The sequence below is a fragment of the Epithele typhae genome, assembly GCF_022376455.1.
Source record: "Epithele typhae strain CBS 203.58 chromosome Unknown BXZ73scaffold_39, whole genome shotgun sequence".
In the NCBI taxonomy this organism is placed as follows: domain Eukaryota; kingdom Fungi; phylum Basidiomycota; class Agaricomycetes; order Polyporales; family Epitheliaceae; genus Epithele; species Epithele typhae.
This window is the reverse complement of record NW_025954230.1, coordinates 216,578-239,603: the sequence shown is the minus strand read 5'-3', so window position 1 is coordinate 239,603 and position 23,026 is coordinate 216,578. Positions and strand designations below refer to the sequence as shown.

The 23,026-nt window shown below is 61.5% G+C and overlaps 6 protein-coding genes across 6 annotated transcripts; 1 reads left to right on the top strand and 5 right to left on the bottom strand.

Annotated features, from left to right (window-relative positions):
- Positions 1 to 197: 197 nt before the first annotated feature.
- On the bottom strand, positions 198 to 2,761 carry BXZ73DRAFT_91128 (uncharacterized protein; the record flags this gene model as incomplete). Its single annotated transcript, XM_048025874.1, has 9 exons — positions 198 to 248; positions 277 to 454; positions 560 to 701; positions 798 to 946; positions 1,018 to 1,130; positions 1,208 to 1,363; positions 1,855 to 2,026; positions 2,359 to 2,416; positions 2,710 to 2,761. 9 exons carry the CDS (start codon positions 2,759 to 2,761, stop codon positions 198 to 200), a joined length of 1,071 nt encoding a protein of 356 aa, XP_047875941.1.
- A 1,930-nt stretch (positions 2,762 to 4,691) lies between these two features.
- On the bottom strand, positions 4,692 to 7,791 carry BXZ73DRAFT_103298 (uncharacterized protein; the record flags this gene model as incomplete). Its single annotated transcript, XM_048015538.1, has 13 exons — positions 4,692 to 4,740; positions 4,792 to 4,834; positions 5,111 to 5,207; positions 5,294 to 5,333; positions 5,387 to 5,517; positions 5,579 to 5,978; positions 6,139 to 6,232; positions 6,322 to 6,491; positions 6,574 to 6,767; positions 6,833 to 7,052; positions 7,127 to 7,411; positions 7,517 to 7,657; positions 7,712 to 7,791. The coding sequence occupies 13 exons, from the start codon at positions 7,789 to 7,791 to the stop codon at positions 4,692 to 4,694; spliced, it is 1,944 nt and encodes a 647-aa protein (XP_047875940.1).
- Positions 7,792 to 8,713: 922 nt separating this feature from the next.
- On the bottom strand, positions 8,714 to 11,143 carry BXZ73DRAFT_103297 (uncharacterized protein; the record flags this gene model as incomplete). The annotated part of the gene is made up of 1 exon (XM_048015537.1): positions 8,714 to 11,143. One exon carries the CDS (start codon positions 11,141 to 11,143, stop codon positions 8,714 to 8,716), a length of 2,430 nt encoding a protein of 809 aa, XP_047875939.1.
- Positions 11,144 to 12,717: 1,574 nt separating this feature from the next.
- On the bottom strand, positions 12,718 to 15,823 carry BXZ73DRAFT_79070 (uncharacterized protein; the record flags this gene model as incomplete). Its single annotated transcript, XM_048023007.1, has 8 exons — positions 12,718 to 13,131; positions 13,224 to 13,306; positions 14,009 to 14,063; positions 14,278 to 14,301; positions 14,326 to 14,339; positions 14,479 to 14,831; positions 15,280 to 15,303; positions 15,348 to 15,823. The coding sequence occupies 8 exons, from the start codon at positions 15,821 to 15,823 to the stop codon at positions 12,718 to 12,720; spliced, it is 1,443 nt and encodes a 480-aa protein (XP_047875938.1).
- Positions 15,824 to 16,633: 810 nt separating this feature from the next.
- On the top strand, positions 16,634 to 18,770 carry BXZ73DRAFT_49981 (GRASP55/65 PDZ-like domain-containing protein; the record flags this gene model as incomplete). Its single annotated transcript, XM_048020355.1, has 6 exons — positions 16,634 to 16,883; positions 16,933 to 17,207; positions 17,317 to 17,363; positions 17,454 to 17,525; positions 17,594 to 18,101; positions 18,507 to 18,770. 6 exons carry the CDS (start codon positions 16,634 to 16,636, stop codon positions 18,768 to 18,770), a joined length of 1,416 nt encoding a protein of 471 aa, XP_047875937.1.
- Positions 18,771 to 21,915: 3,145 nt separating this feature from the next.
- Positions 21,916 to 22,726, bottom strand: BXZ73DRAFT_9621 (uncharacterized protein; the record flags this gene model as incomplete). Its single annotated transcript, XM_048027009.1, has 3 exons — positions 21,916 to 21,966; positions 22,017 to 22,563; positions 22,620 to 22,726. Coding segments are annotated over 3 exons (705 nt in total), but the record flags the coding sequence as incomplete, so codon positions are not given.
- Positions 22,727 to 23,026: the final 300 nt, after the last annotated feature.

Genomic DNA, 23,026 nt, shown 5'->3' with positions numbered 1-23,026 from the left:
CGATGCAGCGATGGAAGATGGTCGGATATACTCTGCAGGACGGTACCGCAAGCAGCACAGACAGCGGTAAAGACGCCTTGGCGTCTGCGCGCCCGCTCATGCCATGTACATCTGCTCAGCCCAGGCTAGGACGACATGCGACACTCCATCCTTACATATGCCCTCGTCCATCTTTTCATAGCGCCGCGCACGACAACCTATCCCCAGCCTCCAGCGCCGTGCGGGCTTTCGTTCCGGGACGCGCTTCTCTTGCACCGGCGCCGCGTGCGCGAGGACTTTTTCACGGCATCGCCATGCGCACGACGGTGCCCCCGCCGAGCGCGCCGTCAAGGCGAAGAAGTTGGCGATCGGCGGCTCGCGCGCCGCGAGCGCCTTGAGGACGTCCTGCGCGAGCAGCCCGCCCACGACGGCGCACACTGGCGAGAGCTCGTGCGCCGCGGTCGTCGCGAGGGATCTGCGGGGCGGTGATGACGTCACGGCGTTGTTGCAGTGGGAGGGAGGGGGAGAGACGGAGTGGTCAGCATATCATGCGGATGGGAGGGGGGGAAACGCACTGGACGAGCTCGGTCGGACGGCAGCGACCGCCTGCTTGTTCACCTCCGCCGCCGCCATGAGCGCGTTCGCCGTCGCCTCGAGCTCCGTGGCTGCGGCGGCGTCGTCGGGAAGCGCGCCCCCGTGCCGCGCCTGGTACTCCCATATGGCTGGAGTCCAAGGTTAGCGGTACCGTCACGTAACGTCCCGGGGAGCAGGCCGTAACGTCAGCCGTGCCGATCAGGCAGGAAGGAACGGTCGCGTACCGAGCACCGCGAACATGAGCGCCGGGTTGACCTCCTTCGTCTGCCGCCGGGTGAGGCCCGTCCAGCGGTGCTGGAGCGCGGCGCGGAGGGGCGGGTACGCGACCGAGAGCCGCACGCTCTTCCCGGCGTCTTTGGGCGCCGCGCGGTCCCTGGCGGACGCGGCGACGGAGATGCGGGCGTGTGAGAACGGCCGGCGGGGGAGGCGGAGAGCGTGACGTACGGCGCGATGTACTCGTGCTGAAGGAGGTCGCAGAAGATGTAGCCCGCGAGGCCGTACGTGCCGCCGGCGTAGAAGGGCTTGCCGGCGGCCCGACAGGCGTCGTTGAGCGCGATCTGGCGGCAGCGCGGCAGGGGTGCTCGTAAGGGGCGGCAGAGAGCACGAGGTGCGGTGAGGAGCACGGACGGCGTACCAGGTTATCGCGCGTCATTTCCGTCGCGCAGACCATGTCCACGCGCGCGAGCAGTGACGGCAAAGCGTCATTTTCGAGCACGGACGCGTCAGAGATGGTTTCGACCGCGACGAGCGGGTTGAGGCTCTCGATCCGTGACCTGGCGGCATCGACGCGCTGGACGGAGCGAAGAATCAGCAAGGCAGCCAGATGAGAGCAAAAGCCTCGACACGATCGCAGCCCACGACGAAAACGAGTCGTGAGGTCCCCCGATGGAGGTGGAGCGCCTGGACCTGCTCGTGGCGAGAGTTCTCCCGGATCGAGGTCGCTCAGTCGACACGGTTCGCAGCCTTTAGGCCACGGACGGCGCCAACGTGAGAGCACGACGCAGCGGTCCGTGCGACGGGTGCTGCACCTTCGCGCGTAATCTTGTTCAACATACGGCAGCTCGTGCTCTGCCAGGTCTGATAGCAACGCCGCGCTGATATGCCCACCCGTACCTGGCACGCAGCTCGATGATGCCTTGCGCCCCAGCACCGACGAACGCAATAAACCACAGCCGCTCTAGGCCCTGGCGCCGACCGCGAGAACCACGAGCACATGCAGGGACGCGCACATGCTGCGCACGCCGCGGGGCGGCCCGCGGGGGCCGCTCCTCCTCCACGCACCTTCTGCCCGACGTCCGCGTCCCGGAAGAAGAAGCCGGCGCCGAGGTCCTCCGCGGCGACGGCGGCGGCGTCGACGACGACGAGCTTGCCTATCCCGGCGAGGACGATGTTCTTGACGGCCTCCGTCGCGACGCCCTTGAGGCAGACCATGAGGATGGTCGCATTCCGCATCCTGCACGCACGCGGGAAGGGGCGGGTCAGCGGCGGGACTCGTGACCGGGTGGGAGGACGTAAGGGCAGGGCGCACGCGCCCGAGGGCGGCGAGAAGGAAGGCGAGGGGCGGGGCGGCATGCGGTGCACCCTGCCCCGGGCGACGGAAATGGATAGATGAGGTGGTTCGCGGCGCGGCGCGCGACAGGCCGCGGCAGCACCAGGCGGGCGGACGCGCGCACGGCGCGTCCGTCCCCGTGGGGGCTGCCTCGAAGGCGGGCAGGGAGCGGGGAAGGCGCCGGGCCGTGCTTCTGCGCCCACGTGAGGGACGAGCGGGGGGAAGGCGGCGCGCACCTTTGCTGGGCCTCGAGGCCCCAGAGGCGGATCTGCCTGTCGTACACCGCGGCTTCATCTGCGAGAAGGGCGGTCAGACGTTGTGCCATACACCTGAAGTTGACATAAACACGGGCGTGGCCGCCAAGAGATGTACCCTTCGACCGTCGAGGCTAGGTGCGAAATGTCGCGAGACGGACCACGAGCTCCGAGCTCCGAGCCCCGAGCCCCGGGACAAAGTCTCAAGACTCGGGGCTCTCCTCCCGCGCCCAGCCCCGGGTACCCTTCGAGCGCACCACCCCGCGGGGTGGGGGCGGAGCAGGGCGCGGGAAGGCGGGGCTCCCGGAGGCTTTAGAGGGCGCACGTACGCACCTTCGGTAATGGCGACGGGGGCAGGCTGCGTGCCTGGATCGAGCGCGGCCATTGTCCGTGTCGGGTTCTCTATTCAGTCAGCGCGTAGCAGGGCGCGCGCGCGAGGGGGAGCTGGGCAGATGGCGCGGCGCGGCGAGGAAGATCAAAGGCTGCTATCACCTGCGCGTCGTCAGCGGCCGTTGTCGAGCGAAAAAACGCGGACGGGGGCCTCGTGGCCGGCCTCGAGACGCAGCTGCGCTCGTCCCACCTACCTCTCTGCGTGCGCTTGTCCAGATACCGATTGATGGCTGCCTGGGCGTGGAGGAGGTAGCGTGCAGGTCGTGGATCACCAGAGAGCGGCTGTGCGCCTCTCCCCCGCCTTTTCCGGCCACCGGCAGTCCCCGCAGCGTGACTCCCCGTGACGCATGGGCCACATGAGGGCGCGCGTGACCGGCCCGCGCGCGTCCCGGGGCGGGCGTCCCGCTAATGAAATCTGTTGCGCGGCCGCTTCGGTGCCTCGGCTGCTTCCCGACCCTGCCCTTCGCCAGGCACCTGCGACCGTGCGCGCCGCCGGCGCCGTCGTCGTCGTCGTCGTCTTCGAGCGTGGCCGTCGTCGCCGCGGACGGCGCGCCGGTGATCTGCACGTACGCGCGGCCTGGGGCCGGGGGCTTATGGTCGTCAGCCGCCCGTCGTCATCTTCGCGGCGCGCGTGGCGCGCACGCGCACGCGCACGCGTCACAAGCCCCGCGGCGGACGACGGACGGGGGTCAGCAGACGGGACGAGAAGCTCGAGGAGGAGCGCGGTCCCGGCGGGCGAGGTTACGTGCGTACTGGTGCCGAGGGGCGTTCGAAAGCAGCAGCCGTTGTACTTCGGACGGACGCCGACGGGCGACGGGCGACGGGTGCGGGTCGGAGTCCGTCCCGTCGCCAGGTCCGTGCGTCCAGTCTCACGGAGGTGCGTCGCGCGCACTCGGCGGGTATTGCACCGAGACACCCGCTCCAAGCGCAGCGAGGCAGAGGCGCGCGGTAGAGCCGTGGCCGACATCCCATCATGCGAGCACAACACGAGCGCAGAGACACATCGACATTCGCGTGAGGCTAAGCAAATAAGCAGCCCGTCCGAGCGCGGCGCGTACGTAACGTAGGACGGCGACGACGGCCCACCGTAAACCGTAAATCGTAAGTCGCGCGCGGGGAGGGATCATCCGTCGTAAATCATCGTGCGGGCTGGGCGTGGAGTCGTGGGAGGAGGGGGGATAGAAATATGATGTATAATACACGGGGAATCGAGGTCCGTCTCGTCCCAGTTCAGCATGCAGGTGCACATCGGTAGACAAAAACATAGGGAGAGCAGGGGAGAGAGTAGAGTAGTACATCCGATGCAGGGCGAGTAGGTAGACAGAGGAGCACACAGCAGAACGATCCGTCCGGCGCGGTGGGGGCCGCGTCGTTAAAAATTAAGCAGACAAAGCGTGAGAAGGGGGGAATCAAAGACAGCGCTGCGGGTGGGGCGGGCAGTGAGCGGGTGGTGGGTAAATGCGACGAAAAGAGCAGGGGTATGAGACACCGCGCCCAGCCCCCCCGTGCTGCGTCAACACGGAGTCGAAAAATGATGGGGGTGGGAGGAGCGGGAGGCGAATGGGCCCGACTAGCAGGCACTAAGCGACGCAAGTGATGCGCTGGAGTGAGACGGCGAGGTCGAGATGTCGAGTCTCTCGAGGCTTGTGCGTGCACCGGATGGGAGTGGAGATACGGTGCCACCGCGAGGCTCGGGAGGGAGAGGGAGGGGAGATGCGCAGGTCCGATACAGGGGCAGCGATGAGCGTCCGGGTAACCAACTGCAACCGCAAGCGAGAGCGAACCGCCGGCGCGCCCGAGGCGGAGTGCTCGTCCTGCGTCCGCGCCCGTCACGCTCCGATTCCGAGCTGGAGCTTCAGATCAGGGTCAATCGGCGCACGGACGGTGGTCTCGGGCGCGGACACAGTCCCGTCCTCATTGGCCCATCAGCGGGATGCCTGCATCGTTTCCCAGCCCGTCCGATCGTCGTCGAGCCTGATGTGCGTGTCAGCGGCATGCAGGGCAGAGCGAGGAGCGCCCACTCACAGATAGTTCCGCTCGATCTCCGAAAGGATGGACAAGAAGTCCCCTGCGGGAGACAAAGCGTGTAAGCGTGGTGGCTCGGGTACTCGGGACACAAGACGCGGAACGCGGGGCTCGGGGCTCGGAGAACGGAGCGACGCGGATGCAATAGGTGGGAACTCGGTGAGGGTGCCGGCAAAGAAGACGAAGGCAGCGTGCACAATAATAAAAAACGTAGAGAAGAGAAAGAAGGGGTAACAAGGCTCCGAGGAGCCGCAGAAAATCAAGGAAGGCGACAACAGAAGGAGGAAGGAAGAGCAGAAGGAGAGAAGGAAAGACTCACAGAGGTATGCATGCGCGCGCGCCGCGGACGCCGGGGCTGTTTCCGCCTTGCGCACCGCGTCGAGCAGCGTCGAGGCGACGAACCGGACCTTGTGCACCTGTCGGGCGACGATAACGATCAGCCTCCGGCCATTCATCTCTGCAGCGAGGCCTGACAGCGGGCGCAGTTAGGATTGGCACTCACCAAAGAGGGCCCGTTCGTTGCAATCGACTGAATGGGTATGCTGCGCGGGGGAAGTCAGCACTGTGGAGGGAGAAGCGCGGCAGCAAGATGCACCTGTGGAGGATGTTGAGCAGGTCGGACGCCACCGCTTCGCGTTCCTCGACCACTCGATGCTCGTCCACGCCCCCCTGGAGCGAGGTCACAAGTTCGTCGCGGTACTGCTCGATCACGAATCGGACCAGTTGCTGATAAAAAGGCCCTGTGAGCTCTCTCATATACCTCAAACCAGAACGGACGCTAGCCCACCTGCGTGACGTAGAGGTTCGCTTGCATGACCAAGAACGGGTTGAGGGCGTTGGCGCGGCTCGCATTCGGGTTGTCGAAGAAGTCCTTGACCTCCGTGAACGCCGCCTGGCGGAATCCCGCGCCTCCGTACTCGGGCGGGAGGTGGCTCTGCCCGCCGTGCGCGTGCTTCAGCCGGAGCGGGTCCGGCGCGTGCGCGAGCGCGGCGACGATGCGGGCGTGCAGCGCCTGCACCTCCTCCAGGCGCGCGGTGAGAAACTGGCCCTGCGGCGGAGAGCGTTTGTCGACGCGGATGCGGACGAGGATCTCGCCAAGGAGCGCGAAGATGCGCGAGGTGTAGTTGAGCCCGGAGACGATCGCCGTCTTGCCGTGCGGCTGCGGGAGGTACGCGCTTGGCGTGATGCTGTGGGGTCGGTGCGGGGTACGGAGCGAGTGCGGGGAAGAAGGAGGATAGTGCATGGGGGAGGCGAGCATGGGCCAGAGGCGAGCCAGACGGGCAGGCGAAGGAGCGGGAAAGGGGTGGTTAATTCTCGGAGGCACGGGACGGGCAGGCGGGCACTCACTACTCGTCATCGAGCTCGCGTGGAAAGTTGCACGTGGTGTCCTCATCACGGAGGCAGATGGGCCGCCCGAGCAGGATGGACATCGACTTGTCGGCTGGGAGTGGGAAGACCCGCCGTCAGCACATGGAAGGATCGATCAGGAGAGCTCCTCGTGGGGAAAGACAGAGCACGGGCGGCACGTACCCCCAAATAGCAACCAGAACGTCCGCCGTCGAACCTCGCACTCGATCAGATCGAGCCCTTCATAGGATGACTCTTCGTGCATCCGAAGCGTTACCGCGATGTGCGCCGCCTCTCCAAACGCGGCGTGCTGTGTCGCATCGTGGCCCTCGCAGAAGTGGTAGACACAGTCGCTAGACGGGCGGAGGGCTTCGTCAGCACGCAACTCGCGCCCACACGCGTGCGAACACGCGGAGAGCTCGGGCGGCCACTTACAAGTAGCGGATGACGACGTGCATGCTCGTCGGGGGGTCGTACGAGGCGACGGATATGTGCCGGCTGGCTTCGTGGCACGTCTGGGCGAGCTTGCGGACCGCGTGTCGCTCCATGGGGAGGTACGACCGCGGCACCTGCACGAGCGTCGACGCAACGGTGCTCATCACGAGCGCGAAGAAGAGCGGGTCGCGTTCCTCGCGCCGCGAGTGCACGTCGCCATGAAGGACGGCTTGTGCACGCACGGCGTGAGCGGGTAGACGAAGTCGAAGAAAAGGGCGATGATGAGCAGGATGGTGTCTCGAGGCGCGACGTCCTCGAGCCGATGCGGGCGATAGTAGTATGAGAGTGGGGGGATTGCCGAGGGGGGCAGCACCGATAACTGTTGGTGCTGCTTGAAGGACCAGTTGTGGAGCGGGTAGGTGCTGAACTGGTCAGAGGGCGAGCCGTACTGCGGCTGGTCCTCCGCGCGGGGGGAGCGCCTGTGGCCCATCCCGCGGGCATCCCGTGGGGGTCGCCGGCGAGGCGCGAGTTCCCGAATGTCGACGAGACGGACATAGAGAGCGGCGGAAACTGGGAGTGGAAGCCGTCGGCGGCGATGGGGTAGCGCGATGGGGGGAGCGCGGACGCATGCACGGGGCCGAGCGCGCTCCCATCGAGGAAAGCGGGGACCTGCTGCTGTTGCGGGTGCTGCTGGTGGGGCGCGACGGGGGACAGCGCGGACTGGACGGGGCTCGTCGCGCTCTGGGAGGTGGACGAGGGCGAGCCGGGCAGATCGGCGCCGTTTTGAGAATCCTGTTGCGCCGCGGCGGCAGCGGCTTCCTGGAGGCGTCGGAGGTACCTGGCAAGACGGGGCGCGTTGGCATGCGGGTCTCCCCTCCCTCTCCCTCATCTCCTGCGGCATGGGGGCGGCGGGGCGGGAAAGAGTTGAAGCAAGGGCACTCACAAGTTCGGGGGACCGCGTTTCTTGGGCTGATAGTCGTATGTGCAGGGGATGCCGAGGGTGATGCAGTGCTTGCAGGATCCCTTCGGATCGTCGGGTTCTCGCGCGCACACCTCACCTTGCGTGCACGGCACGCATCGCAGCCTGTGTGGAGTCAGTGGGCCGTCTCCGGGCGCGGGGGGACGCGGGGATACGCACTCTGGGATTGCCGCCTGGGGGGCGGAGGAGAGAGCACGGGTCAGTATATGCGCGGTGAACGGAGCGAGAGGGTGGTACATGGGCGTCGGGCGTCGGGGGCGGGGGAGCGGAGGGCGGGTGCGGGGTGCGGGGAGAGTGGCGGGGCGGGGCAGGGGCAGGAGGGGTGAAGGGGAGCGGGGAAACCTCGGAGAAAGGGAGACTGACTTTCTCTTGATCTTGCTGTTCTCGGCACCGTCCTTTGGGCACTCGTCCGAAGGGGGCGTTGGCGAGCTGGGTTCTTTTTTTGCGCGCGAGGGCATCGTCGGCGGCGGGGGCTGGGCGTGGGCGTGGGTGTGAGCGTCCGGGGCGTGGGCGTGGGCGCGGGGGAGGCGCTGGGGGAGAGCGGCGTGCGGCGTGCGGGGCGGGTGCGGGGGCGGGGTGTGCCTTGCGCGGGTGCGGCGGCGCGGGTCAAGTACTGGTGCGCGAGCGAGGGTGCGCGGGGTGCGCAGCGGGCCGTTTCCAACAGTTTTGAACGCGCCGGGTTGTTTGTTCGCGTGTTGGAGTCCTCGCCAGCCCGGCGTCTCCTTGTCACGCCCGGGCGTCCCCGCGCGATCTGCCTCCGATCCGTTGTCACGCGCCCGCCGAGCCCAGTCTCCGTCACGGCGCATCCCCGGCCGAATTTCGCCCGCCGCCCCGGGCCCGACCGTCCTTTCCTGGCTATCCCTCCCTCAATCAGAGTTCACGTCCACCTGCACCCGCCTTCGCCCGCTGACCGCACGCCCGCCGAGTGTTGTGCTCAGTTCCATTACGACGGCGTACAGTATGTGCGTAAGTCTATCTCGACTCCTCCGTCCAGCACCCCGTTCATGTCCGCGCCTCGCCCCACAGCGCTAGAGACGCACAACTCCCTCGCCGCGTGACCGCGGCCACCCACCCACCCGAGCGCGCCTTCCATCCGAACCGTCGACGCAGATCACCCGACTCGGGGGCAATAATATCCTCCTCGCCCTCCTCGCGTCGCCCTCAGCCCGTCTGCTCGACCCCGAACGGCGCCGTGTACACCGACGCAATCGCCTCGTCAACGTCTTGCAGCGTCGCCGCGTCCCACACCACTCGCCGCCTCCCCGGGCTGCCCTCCACCGCGGCCATGTACCGCAGCCGCTGCGGCTCCGGCATGTGCAGCACCCTCGCCGGCACACGCAGCGTCGCGAGCATCCGTGAGCAGCGCGTCCGCCCGAGCGCGCCGCGGTCGAAGTCCGCCACCACCGCGCGCACGATCCGCGCCCGCACCCGCACCTGCTGCCCGCGCCCCCACTCCTCCTGCCGCGCGACGAAGCGCGCCCACGCCCAGTACGCGAACGGGGCGTGCCCCGCGCGCAACCCGATCGTGATACAGTCGAGCCCCATCCGGGGCGTGAGGACGCGGTCGGCGTCGAGCATCGCCTTCGCCAGCCGCCGCGCGACCGCGACCGCCTCTCGTGCGTCGCCAGAGAAGGCGAGCGTCACCGCCGTCCGGAGCAGCCGCGCGAGCGTCTTGAAGTCGAGCTCTTGCCCCTGATCGCGCGCGAGCTCCAGCAGCCGCATCGTGAGCGGCACGTTCCCGTGCTCCGCCGCCCAGTGCAGCACCGTCCCGAACGACGCCGCGTCGGGGGCGATGCCCGCTTGAATCATCTGCTCCAGCCGTTCCCTTGCTGCGTTAGGATCCGCCTTGGCCAGTGCGTAGAGCGCAACGTTGAGGTCGTAGATGTCTGGAGGCCCGGGCCGTGCGCGGATGAGCTGCATGATCGCGGAAGCCCGCTCGTCTTGGTCCAGCACAACCGCCGCGTGCGCTGCGACGTTGAGCACCGCCGGCGAGCTCTCGTCGGTCAGCGGGTGGTGGTAGTCCAGGAAGGCAGAATAGACACGCTCGGCAAATGCTCGGGCGCTCGCAGAGCGTCCGAGGTGCTCTTCGCGCGAGAGAGGCGGGGGCCTTAGGAGTGGTAGGTGTCTTGTGCTCTTGAACCTGGTTTCTGCCTCCGTGGGTGCGGTCGCGGCTGCTCGGGAACGGTCAGGGTCACCGGAGGATGGGGAGAGCACAGCGTTCGTGGACGCATCCTCGTCTGGGGGCGGGGATGGTGACGAGTGTGGCGCATCAGATGTGGGGTGATCGTCCTCGTGTATAGAGTCCGCCGATTCCTCTTGCTCTTGCGCATGCGCCTGTACGTCTTCATCGTCCTCGTTTATCCGGAATGGATCCGCGCTCCCTGCATCAGCCAAGTACAACCGCGCCTTCTTCTCGTGCCGGGCCGCCGTCTTCACGAAAGCGCGGACGAGAACGCCCATGAGGGATCCCCGACTGATGTGGATGTACGCATCTCGGGTAGCAGACCACCTCAGCCAGATCTGCCGAACGTAGCTCAAGCATCCGAGAGTAGTGGCGATGTAAAGGAATGACGAGCGGTCAGCGAGCGGGACCAAATCCTTCGGGTCTTCCGCAACCTGCGCTAGTACACTGCGTACAACTTGCATGCTCCGAGCCTGAGCGAGGTGCTTCATGAACCACAAGATGGACCTGGCTGGAGGGCGGTATGAGTGACTCTTGACGGCGCGCGACTGTGTGTAGATGACTTCGGCCAGGTCTCCCCGATTTAGCTGGCATGCCTCGATGTAGAACTTCTCCATCAGCCCGTCAGAGACGGTGCAAACCTCGGCTCGGGCGAAGAGCGCGGAAAGAAACGAGGCAGCATGCGTAAGGCTTTCTGGTGAGGGATTAGCGAGCGCGTCTTGCAGCCAGTGTTCCACCAGCTCGGCGAACGGCTGGTGGAGGGAGGGAAGAGTGGAGATGCTGCGGTTGAGAAGCGTTGACGCACGGATGTGCCAGCCGAAAACGAGACAGGAGCGGACCAGGATGGACGTAATGGCGTAGCGGAGGTCACGAGCGCTGAGGTCCGTGTCTCCAATGGCGACGGGGTGAACGATGTCGAGGTCAGCGAGTTGAGCCACGATCGGGGACGCTGCAGAGGGTGTCTTGGAAAGCGCCATCTTGTGGATGACCTCGAATAGCATCCAGACCTCCGCGGGTACGACGTCGTCCGCGGTGTCTTCGGAGCGGAGCTTATGCCAATGCTTCCGGTGGGTTATCTGGGACAAAAGCCACATGCTGACAAGGGTGAAGAGCTCAGAGTCCACGAGGGAGGGTGGATACAGCATGAGCTCGCGTAGAACGATGTCACGCCGGGAGTAGGAGATGTCATGAAGCTTGCCGTGCTGTTCCATGGCTTTGAGAAGCTTGAAAATGTCTGGCTTCGACAATATTCGTGATTTGACGAGTGCGACGAGGAGGTGCGTCGCAATGGAGGTCGCATGAGAGGGTGTGATGGAGAACATACGAACAGTGTTGTTGACCACGTCCCTGATGATATCCTGCTCCTTTTTCTCTGATGCATCGAGGACCACAGCGACGAGGACATCCATGGGGACATCAAGCACGTCATGAGGATTCAGACGGCGGAGCTTGCGGTAGGCGGACGAGGGATCGCGACGAAAGCGAGAGTCAGAGACCTCAAAGACTCGCTCGAATGACTCCTCAAAATTTCTCTCTGTGTGGATATTGTGGCCTTCAGGGGAGGACTTGAGCTTTTGGTGGCGGGTGGCTGGTGATTGCGGACGAGAACGTGGGGCGTGGATGTATGCGGTGAGGTGGGGGGCATTGCCGCGTGAAGCGACGCGTTTGGAAGTGGAGGGAGGGAGAGAGCTAAAGACACGCTGGGCAGGTGCTCTCAGGAGTTGGTGTCGACAAAAGAACATATAGTCAACTGTTCCACCGCGGCAGTCATCAAGACGCGCCAGTCACGAACGTTAGTCAGGTGGACGCGTCAGGACGAGCAAGTGCGACGCACCTCATGCCGTACCACCCCTCGGGTCGTGTTCAGCCGCGGCGAACGTAAGTCGCTAGGAGCGAGACCAAGTTCGGACCAGGTCTGGAAGTTTTGCGCGTGAGGAGTGGAGGAGAGTGAGCCTGCATCGCGCCGACGTCAGCAGCGCGTGATCTCGTCTGTCACGCCTGCCTTCGCATAGGTCACGCATCACACTGTGATATTTTGGCCAGGTTTACAGTCGACACCACCACGTTCCGACACGGGATCTCGACAACGACATGCATACTCTGTCGCGTACGAGTCGAAGACAAAGACTCCATGCAAGATGTAGCGGTTACATCAATCAGCTTTGGTGAGGCTTCCATTTGATTGCGCTCACGCCCTTCAACTTATGGCCCAAGTTGCCTCCACATCTTTTCCCTCCTGGTCGCTTTGGAGCCCATCTTTGTGCGCGAGCATTTTGATTGGCATGCAATATACACATTAGCGGTCTAGAACTCCCGCAACTTCTGTTATGCCTGTAAATTCGTGCGCTGTTCAGCTAAGATGCTGGCCTAGCACTAATCTTGTTCCCGACCTCCAGATGACTCCAGAGGGTCTCTTCGCATCGCGTGAGTGCCCAGAAAAAGCAGTACCGTGAGCATGGGGCGTATGCGGAGAAGTACTTTCTGAGACTCACCTAAACAGACCACGAGCGCTGCGCTCGAGACCCACAGACACTCCACAAACAGGATGGCGCGGTTCTGCCGCGCCGTAGTTAGGCTACTCAACCACGCGCCTGTAGGATCGTTCGGGAAGAGGTTTTTCCCGAACAAGCCCGCGGAGTGCCCGATCGCTTGCCCCGGTATCGGAGGCAGTTACGGTGGCGCCGCGGGGGAGAAATCGAGTTCTTGCAGTGAGTCCACTCGTATTACCAGGGCTGCAACGCATTCCTGGACAAAAACAGGAGCGCGTTCACATCCACAGACGCCCCACAATGGGACAACCCCACCAGGCGGCGCGACGACGCGCCTTTGCTTGGCGGGAAAAAGTCCCCGCGCACGTGCTGGACTCTGGGTAACTCTGTCTGGACTCTGCACTCAATGTTTGATACCTATTCAAGAAGAACGGCCAGTGTGCGGGGATAATTATCACCTGTACCTCACGTTCTTTTAATCAATTGATCTGGTGTCACCCCCCTGGGGTGATACCAGATTCGGAGACTGCAAATGCGTAACTGTCTGCCACTAGTAGACCCTCTACGAATAACGGCTGATATTCCCTGCAGGGAAATGGTAGAACGCGGGCATATGCCCAAGTCCCCCGCCCCCTTCCCCGACGTTCCCGAGGGCCCTCCTCCGCGAATTCCCGCGCTGCGCCTGATGGCCGCCCCGTCGGCGCCTTCCCCCATGCCGCGCCGCGCGCCCTTGATGGCCCCGACATCTCCGGACGCTGCGCGCCACCAGGTCTCCGCCGGCGCCTCCCCACTCCGCCACCCGTGCTCGCCGCCCCCAACAGCGAGCTCGCCGTTCCTGCGTCCTGCCCTCCCCTCCCCTCCGTTTCCCTCCGTTCCTTTTGGGATCCGCTTGTATTTAAAATGTGCACCTAATGGTACACAATGCAATAGCTGGAGTTGGCTGGGTGTGCCTGTACTGAGCCCTCACACCCCCCAAAATGCGTGCAATATAGGGACATACACAAGCCGTCAATTGATGGGCTAATTTCTGCAGCAGATAGTCGTAGATGATAGCTGCTGTAATATGAAATCGCAGGTGGATAGCTAGAGGGGTGCATGTATGATGTCATATGTCATTTCAGAATGACATACTCTACAGTGATATGGTATGTACATTTATCGTCCCATGTACACCTAGAATCATAAATAGAGATCCTTCAGAGTGCACTGCAACAAGAAGAAAGTGGAAAGACGATGTTGTGGTGAAGATATGACATATGTTCAGAAGGGTGGACTGCATTAAAATTGCGGCCTTGATATGTTTTTGTGCAAACCTCCAATCACTGTGCATCTTCTTGCGTTACTTTTATATGTATACAGAGAGCTCAGATCGTATCTTTCGTGCTTATCGGTGGAGGATTGGAGACAGGGTATGGTATGTCATTATTCTATGACATAGAGTATAGCAAGATGGCATGTGCTCCGATTGTTATTCTGAAAAGCGGAATGGATCAGGGCACTCTCCTGCTTAACGATGCAGAAGAGATCTCAAGAAACGGTCGAGAAGTGGTTGAGATATGTCATATGAGCTTGAAGTGTGCAAAGTGGTCTAGGTGGTTCAGGGCGTCCTCCGGACAACTTGCCATTCCAGACCCATCTGACATATCTCAACCACTTCTCGACCGTTTCTTGAGATCTCTTCTGCATCGTTAAGCAGGAGAGTGCCCTGATCCATTCCGCTTTTCAGAATAACAATCGGAGCACATGCCATCTTGCTATACTCTATGTCATAGAATAATGACATACCATACCCTGTCTCCAATCCTCCACCGATAAGCACGAAAGATACGATCTGAGCTCTCTGTATACATATAAAAGTAACGCAAGAAGATGCACAGTGATTGGAGGTTTGCACAAAAACATATCAAGGCCGCAATTTTAATGCAGTCCACCCTTCTGAACATATGTCATATCTTCACCACAACATCGTCTTTCCACTTTCTTCTTGTTGCAGTGCACTCTGAAGGATCTCTATTTATGATTCTAGGTGTACATGGGACGATAAATGTACATACCATATCACTGTAGAGTATGTCATTCTGAAATGACATATGACATCATACATGCACCCCTCTAGCTATCCACCTGCGATTTCATATTACAGCAGCTATCATCTACGACTATCTGCTGCAGAAATTAGCCCATCAATTGACGGCTTGTGTATGTCCCTATATTGCACGCATTTTGGGGGGTGTGAGGGCTCAGTACAGGCACACCCAGCCAACTCCAGCTATTGCATTGTGTACCATTAGGTGCACATTTTAAATACAAGCGGATCCCAAAAGGAACGGAGGGAAACGGAGGGGAGGGGAGGGCAGGACGCAGGAACGGCGAGCTCGCTGTTGGGGGCGGCGAGCACGGGTGGCGGAGTGGGGAGGCGCCGGCGGAGACCTGGTGGCGCGCAGCGTCCGGAGATGTCGGGGCCATCAAGGGCGCGCGGCGCGGCATGGGGGAAGGCGCCGACGGGGCGGCCATCAGGCGCAGCGCGGGAATTCGCGGAGGAGGGCCCTCGGGAACGTCGGGGAAGGGGGCGGGGGACTTGGGCATATGCCCGCGTTCTACCATTTCCCTGCAGGGAATATCAGCCGTTATTCGTAGAGGGTCTACTAGTGGCAGACAGTTACGCATTTGCAGTCTCCGAATCTGGTATCACCCCAGGGGGGTGACACCAGATCAATTGATTAAAAGAACGTGAGGTACAGGTGATAATTATAACGGCCGACTTGATCGTGATGGGAGTTTTGATGCAAAACTCCACACTCCCTCAGAGACCCAGCGACAGAACGGCTGGAACCGAGACTAGCAGGCTAGCGCACGCCATCACGAATCTTCGGATAATCATGAGGTCACCAGCTTCCGCCCTCCATCACTGGCCCCCGTCCAGTCTTCTAAAGATACCGACGATGTCAGTTTCCTCGACCGTGCTTCTTAATTCATTGCTGTCACTCGCATCCTCCAAGGTGACCTAAGAACCGACTCCCCGGTAGTGGCCCTTACAAGACCTAGGAATCGCTCACCCTTCATTCCTCTTGCGGGAAATCCTGGATATGTAGTCTGCGTTCGAGCAGATCCTCATGTATAGTACGGCGGAACTAAGCGTTGCCTCAGCGAGTCTTCTTCCCTTCCGTGCCCGCGTGCGCATCTCCAAGGCTGCATCGAACGCCCGAACACGCTCGCGTCATTGTACACGTCTTCGGAGCGTGTACCGCGCGAAGCGAAGCCGCAAGCGGGCCCGTAGTCTGCCAGAGACTGCCCTTCCCTGCTTTGGCGCGCCCGCGGTTCTGAGCGCGCTCGCGGCTCCGTACCCCCTGACCGTGCGTGGGGCCCCGCTGACTTCGGGCGCGCGAGCCCCCCGGGTGATGTTCGGGGCTCCTCCGGGTCGAATACGGAGGAACATTCTACCGCGGCGCGCGCCCGACGGACTTTGTCTCGTTCGCGATGGACGAAGCTCGAAGCACATGCGGACTGCCGCGGGTGCGCGGCGCAGGAACCGGACCGCGGAGGAATTTTGAACCACCCTGCTTTCGCGTCCTTGCGGTTGTGGGGCTCCGTAGCGCACATGCTCACACATGCGGTGCGTGAGGTGGCGAGTGGGCTGTTATGTCTGCATACAGTGAAGTTTCTGACCGGCTCAACGGTAGCTTCTGAGGACCTCTATTCAGAGGCTGCCACGCGACCCGCTCGCTGCGCTAGGACTTTAGAGGCAAGTAAGCTGCGGATTCGGAGAAGAAACCGTGTCGGGATTCGGGAATGTTCGCAGGGCCGGTGCGATATTGCCGTAAGCTAATGTCGAGATCGGGGCCGGGCACCAAATCGGCTAGTGGGCACGGCCGTTCAGGGAGGCCGTATCGGACACTCAAGGACGGGGATCATTTTTATGCGCGGCGAACCCTGGCGCAGAGGTATTCAGTTGGATTTGACTTTGAATAGTCACGGGCTTGATGGCGGTACGTGCAGCGTATACCTCGGATATATGCACGGATTGTATCTCGGAAAAACTGGCGTTGTTCTCGTCAAGTCCACGGCTGCGGTTCTTGAAGGGAACCTGATGTTTCCATGGCGGAGGAAGCAGGCATTCTGCGGTCATTTACAGCAACGTCAGGATTGTGAGTAAGAATTTCCCGTATACTCATATTTTAATTGACACACGAACGATTTTATGAGCACTGGTCTCGGTCTCAGTGACGTTGAACTTGTAGAGTTGCCTGTTCGGGAAGCACACAGCATGAGCGTCTATTATGAGCGCGTGCAACGCGTCACGACCGCGAGGCTTGCCGAGTGGTCCTCCTCTGTTTGCTTTTCACCTCCTCTGCTTAACATCTGCTCTCACTGGTGGATCTTACGCTCCACGGTCCCCGCCGCTAATTAGGGATGGGAGCGGGCCAGTCCACGGCGACACAGACCCCGCCACGCGCCCTACATGTTCTCCGGGTCACCCCCTCTTCCCCCGCCTCGGACACGACCATCGAGCCCTACTTCGACTTTGTCGTCGGCTACAAGGGCGACACCCTCACGGACACCAACACCATAGATGCGTCGGAACTGGAACGACTGGTGGAGAGTCATGAGGGACGCACCCTCAACCTATTGGTTTGGAACAGCAAGAGTCAGGATACCCGCGGTATGTCGCACGTCCGTGACCTGGACAACACTCTCTAAGTGTCCTGCAGTCGTACCCATTGTTCCCGCTCGTGACTGGTCTTCACCGCATGCAAGCATCCCGGATCCCCAAGAGCCCGAGGCTGAACGCAAGCCCTCGCTCCTTGGTCTGAGTATGCGGATGTGCGAGCCCGAATTCGCACTGGACAACGTTTGGCACGTCCTAGACGTACTTGAAGGGAGTCCTGCTGAGAGTGCAGGCCTCGTTCCATACGGAGACTGGATCATCGGCTGGTCCGGCGGCGTTCTCAGCGCAGAGGGTGACTTCTACGATATGGTCGAGGCGGTGAGTCCATCCATCTTCACCCACGTTCCCCGTCCCGTCCCTGCTCTTTTCCTTCTACCGTTACCGCTCCGTGTGCCCCACGCGGTGTTCCTGACTGGCCGTTTTGCAGCATATTGAAAAGCCGCTTCGCGTATACGTCTATTCATATGATTTCGAGTGCGTGCCTGTCTTCTCCCGCTTTCGTTGCGGCCCGGTTTTGTCATCCGCTTATTCCATGCTCTCCCATCTGCGCTGTCACGCATTCAGCACCATTCGCGAGGTCGTCATGATACCTAATCGCCATTGGGGCGGCGAGGGGCTCCTAGGCTGTGTCTTCGGGTACGTCGCCCCGCGCCCCTGTCTTTTTTCAATAGGCTCATCGATCGTCGCGTCCCCCGGTTCCACAGATTCGGACTCCTCCACCGGATACCACCTCTCCCTGCGGATCGCGAGCCGGGCGCAATTCCGCCGGAGCTCGTGCTCGACGGCGCGTCGGACGAGTACGAGGATCAGCAGCTGTTCGTACCTGCAGACCTTCCTGGGTCCGGCGAGACCACCGAGGAGACGGAGGAGCGGCTGCAGTGGGAACAGGAAGAGTGGGAGCGCGTGCAGGGGTACGGCGAGAGCTATGTGCATGACCATGACCCTGCCTATCAAACTTCTTCTGCTTATTCTGGCCGGGCCGGCGTGCAGCGCGAACTCTATTACCAGCGACCACGGGGGTACCATCACCAGCAAGCAGATCAGGACTCGGAGTCACTGGAGCAAACGGAGGTGTCACAGCCCGGTTCGGTGCTCGGGTATGAAGCGGAGAGCAGCGCGGCCGTGGACGATGAGGCACCCGTATCGGATGAGGGCCAGTACGTGGACAACAACCATCACCCAGATGAGCATCAGGGCCACGACCCCCCGCTCGTGGACGAAGGCAACCGCCATCAGGCGCGCGAAAATGAACGCGAACACCTCAGCCAGACCCTCGATATCGACGACGACCACGCTCCCTACGACGAGGAACGCGGTCATCATACACCGGACAATGGGCGCCGACTCGGGCCTCCGCACCTCGACCTCGGACCCGCTCGGGACGACTCCTTGGACATCCATTCTGGCCTCGACGCGGTCCCAGACGTGGAACCATCACCAACCTCCGCCGCTCCGCCCACCGCTGTACCACGCACGGCGGTTCCCGTGCCCTCGTCGCCCCCTCTTGTGCGTCGGACCAATGCCCCTCTCACTCCAGAGAGTGAGAGCCCGTCACCGTCTTCGCTGGCGCAGCCCGTGCCCCCGGTGCATCCCCAAGTCGTCCAGCCGCAACCGCAGCTCGTCCAACCGCGCCCGCTGCCAGTCGCCGCGCTGGGCGTACCACGAACGCCGACGCCCGTCCGGCAGCCGCCGCTGGGCCACCGCGCGTCGTCAGGCTCGATCGGACTGACGAGTCCTGTGCGGGGGTCGACGCCGACGCCGACGCGGCCGTTCGGGGCGTACGTGAACGCGCCGATGGGCAGCATGAACATGGGCGTGGGCGTGGGCAGGAACGTGAGCATGAACATGAACATGAACGGTGAATCAGCTTTGCGCTTCTGAGGTGTGCGGCGTCGCGCTCAACGTGCTCTCTTTTGTTTTCCCGCTCCTTCTGCGCCACTGCGTACGCGGATCGACGTGGACGTGGTTCGCTGCGTGAATGTACGTGGGGTTGACGTCCTTTTGCGCCACGAAGGCCTTGGCGTGCGTCCCATGAGCCCGCACAGGCCGTCGTGGATGCAGACGCAGTCGCAGATGCAGGCTCAGGCTCAGGCGCATAGGCGACAGAGCGTAGGATGGGGGCCCACGAGGACGGAGACGCGGGCAGAGGAGATTGACGATGATGATGACGATGGCGCGACCGACGCGACGGACACGGATAACACGGATGCGACGTCGCAGGGGAGCTTGACGAGCATTGACTAAGTATCGAAGCGTTTTCACGGGCAGGATGATAGGCCAGTGCTGGATGCCGATCTCGGTGTGTTCCCAGATGTTTCTCTACAACACCTATCTCGGACAGCGGCATTTCGCCACCCTGGAGGCTTAACTCATTTTTCTTTGCGACTCGATGACGAAAGTTGTGTGCCAAACATGCGCCTTTATAATTAGAAGGTGAAGGTGATAGTTCCCAGCCCTTGGCTTTTGAAGCATAGTCAGATAACGGAAGACTAACGGCCTCAAATGGACACGAAACACATCATGGAAGTCATTTCGGGAATAATGGATTCCGCCTTCGGGCCCACTCAGGCACGGCCATTGTTCGTGCCACCCATTGTCCTCTTTCACCACTGACTTCGACGACTTCTCTCCCTTCTCTTTCCCAGATACCTCACACTCTCACCACAACCTCTCACCACATGTCTTCCCGCCTATCCAAAGACCGCTCAAGACCGAAAACCAAACCAATTAGGGTCTCCCCGCCCACGTACGTTTTTGTGTCTGCTCACCTGTAGCCACACTCATTCAACTGCGATACGCCACAGTGTATCCAATGCTAAGGGGTTGTCAGTGGCGGCAGAGGAACCCGGTCACTCTGCGCAGAATCCCATCGTCATACCCCAGACGAAGATCGGTCATCCGTAAAGAACGCAATAGAAGTACGCGCCGGCCTGAACGCGCAACTGGATGACCACGTCCGCGGCATAGAGCGGGGCCTGATCCGGTGTAAGGACGTGATCGCGGTACGTGTCGCGCTGGTATCTTTACGCTTCTGTTTTGCTGATGACGCGGTTTTATTCAGCGAGACCCGTGAGTGCTCGACCCTCTCCATGCTGGCCACAGCAAGAGAAGTTCTGAGCTGATGTGTCTTGTACAGTGAATCAAATGGCGATCCCGCATGTCAGCAGATACTCGGTTCTCTAGATGAAGTTGGTGCTCATCTGGAGGAATTCAAGGATATTGTCGTGAGTCCTCCGTCCGCCAATCAAGTTGTAGTGCTGTGCAGCTGAGTGAGAGCAGAAGAATATTCGTGCTCGCGACTCAAGGAAATGAGACGGGCCATGCCCCTGGGGCCCAGTGCTTGGGGCGCCCGACGAGTCCGAATGATGCTGCAGGAGCGCTTCTTCGGGGACGAGGCGTTGATGGATGAGAAGGTCTAGTTGTTATCGCGTCATCGTATGTCTTTGCCTGTGTCGCTAAACGACGGCTTCACCAACCACGATAAATCACATCCATTGCACACGCCAAAACATCGCTACGTGCATACTAGTAATAATGGCATGCTGAAGAAATTCGTGCATACATGACATCTGAATATCGTACAAATGGTATCATCGGTCTTCGTAGTACTTATCCATACCAACGATCAGCTGTGGTTGAATTTGTCGAGAACTCGGTGCGTTGTTTCAAAGGAATTCGTTCGTTGTCCTCGATCAGCTTCCACAGCTTCTTGAGGAACTTCTGACGAGACTCGAAAAACCTTTGCTTGCAGAAGTCGCTCATAAGCGGTACCATCCCTGGTAAAGGCCCGACTCCGAGTCGCCCTCGTCGTAGAGCACCTCAAGCACCTCTGGGCTTTTGTCGCCGAGGGTGCGCCCCTAGTGCCGTCGCGCCCGCTTCATATAGGAGCCCTTACCCACAGGCGTCAATTGAATGCCAACAACGTCCACTGAGACGAGGGGTGAGGGAGGGTCCGGACGAGAAAATTGTGGCGAGGTGGGCAAGATTGCGGCAGCACACTGAAGACGGCATAAGAGCCATAGCAGCTTGAAGTGGGGTAGATGGAACCTGATCTTGTGCAAACAGCCGGCGGAGAGGGGCCTCAGAGGGAACCCTTGGCGAGTTGCCAGGCAACTTGAAGGGTGGTGACACAAGGTGGCCACTACACCCACTATTTCAGCGTCCTCTTGCATCGCATGAACCATGAAAGTAAGGCTCGGGTGTATCTTCAGCCTCCCGATGGAGATTTCGCTTGCTATTGCTCTCGCGCATCTGTACGAGGATGTACGGGAATGATCGCCTAGGGGAGACCAAAGTTGCCGTGCATTGGCAATGCACCTCGAGCATGCGCCGGGTGGGGGAATATTGTCGGGGGAAGTCATACATTGGAAGACGTGTACTCAAATATCTTGAATAGAGTAGATCATTATACTGTAGATAACGTACATACAAACAAGACCTTGCCAGCACCTATTGAGAGTAGAAGCCAGGAACCGCTGTATATCCCGCTTCGTCAGGTCCCGTTCCCCATACCTTCGCGCAAAGAGCTGAAGCTGCCCGTTCTGACACACCAAACTGGCCCGCCGCCCGGCTACGCCCGTCTTCGCCCGCTCAGCAGCAGCGTACGCACGTCCGCCAGCACCTGGGTGAGCGCACGCAACGCCGGCCACAGCTCGTCGTCCGCGTCCGGCCGCAGCGCGTCTCGGGCACGGCCTCGACGTCGGCGAACCGGCACTGGTCCATGTGCTTGCGGCGGCGATAACGGCCTAGGACGACGTGCGGGGTGTCGGCGAGGAGGAGGCGCGCGTACGCGGCGCGCGGGCTGGAGAGCGGGCAGCGGCCACGTGGCGGGTTTGGACTCGACGATCCGCGCGCTAGGTAGGAGAGTGCCAGCGGAGACGACGTCGAGGGCGGCGACGACGCGTGTGGGGACCGGAAGTGGCATTTCGGGGTAGGGGCGCTCACTTGGAGGACGAGGAGTGGGAGAGGTTTGCGCGTCGAGCTTCGTCTGCTGGATGAGGTTGTCGAGCGACGGCGCGCCGTCGGGGAGACACGCGTCCGTTTTGCTGGACATGACGAGCTTCATGCCGCCTAGTTCCTGATGCCGACGTGAGGAAGCGCGAGAGGCATGCAGGTTATTGGACTCACAAAGTTCAGGATGCGGTAGTGACCTGATGTGTCTTCGCAGTCCGGGGCCGGCGTTGTGTTCATGCGCATAAAGCCACGGTCGTGAGTAGAGTCCCTGGTATACTCGCATGGCCGCCGCTCCCATCGGTGCAGCAGTAACGTCCTGTTCCCCACAAGCTGGACGTCGATGCGGAACCTGTCCAAAGTGTCGGTTGGATATCCCTTGGACTCCAGTCTTAATGCGGGGTCGATGTCGTTATTGCTCTGTTCCATGGAGTCGGTCCAAAGCCAGCGGAGGAGGCGAATGAGGCACTCGCGATCCGCGACGACGTCGACGGCCCACCACGGGAGGTGCAAGGGGGAGCGGTCGTCGGACAAAGTTGCGGATGGTGGACCGTCGTCTTCGCGGCGCCGTTCTCTGCTCTGTTCCACCACGTCGACGGCGCAGAAGAGCGGCAGAAGAGGCGACGCGGTGGGACCCAGACGGAAGTAGTTCTCTTCGCTGATCTGGAGCGGCTTGTCCGCGGAGAGAGAGTACGGCGGTCGGCGCAGGCCCAACTGTGGGGGGCTGCCTGCGGCGATGGCTCGTCTGCAACGACACTACGCATGACAAGCATGGAGTACGCACCAGGGACGATAACAGTTGGCGTCGACGCTCCTTTGACCCAGCTGTATGCGCCCAACAACTTCATATTCCTCGGCACCTCCATCGCAGGGCTGACGCGTGTTGGTTGGGGTTTGGAAAGAATGGAGACGGGGGGGTGTATGAGTCCTTCGAGGAGGTTTTGTCCCTGCAGCACCTTCCATGGGCCTCGGTGGCTTGGTGGGCCTGGGTTTTTCGGTATCGCTTCTTGCTGGGGAAAGACATGCCTTCGGTAGAAAGCAGGGAGTGCTCTCTTGGATTTTGTCACCCAGCCAGCATGGTTCATAGAATACAGACGTAGTCCCAGAGAGGAAGGTCGAGTCGGCGCAGCGGGCGAAGGGCAAGAGGATGTTGAAGGAAAAGCCTACCCTAGGCAGGAGTGTGATGG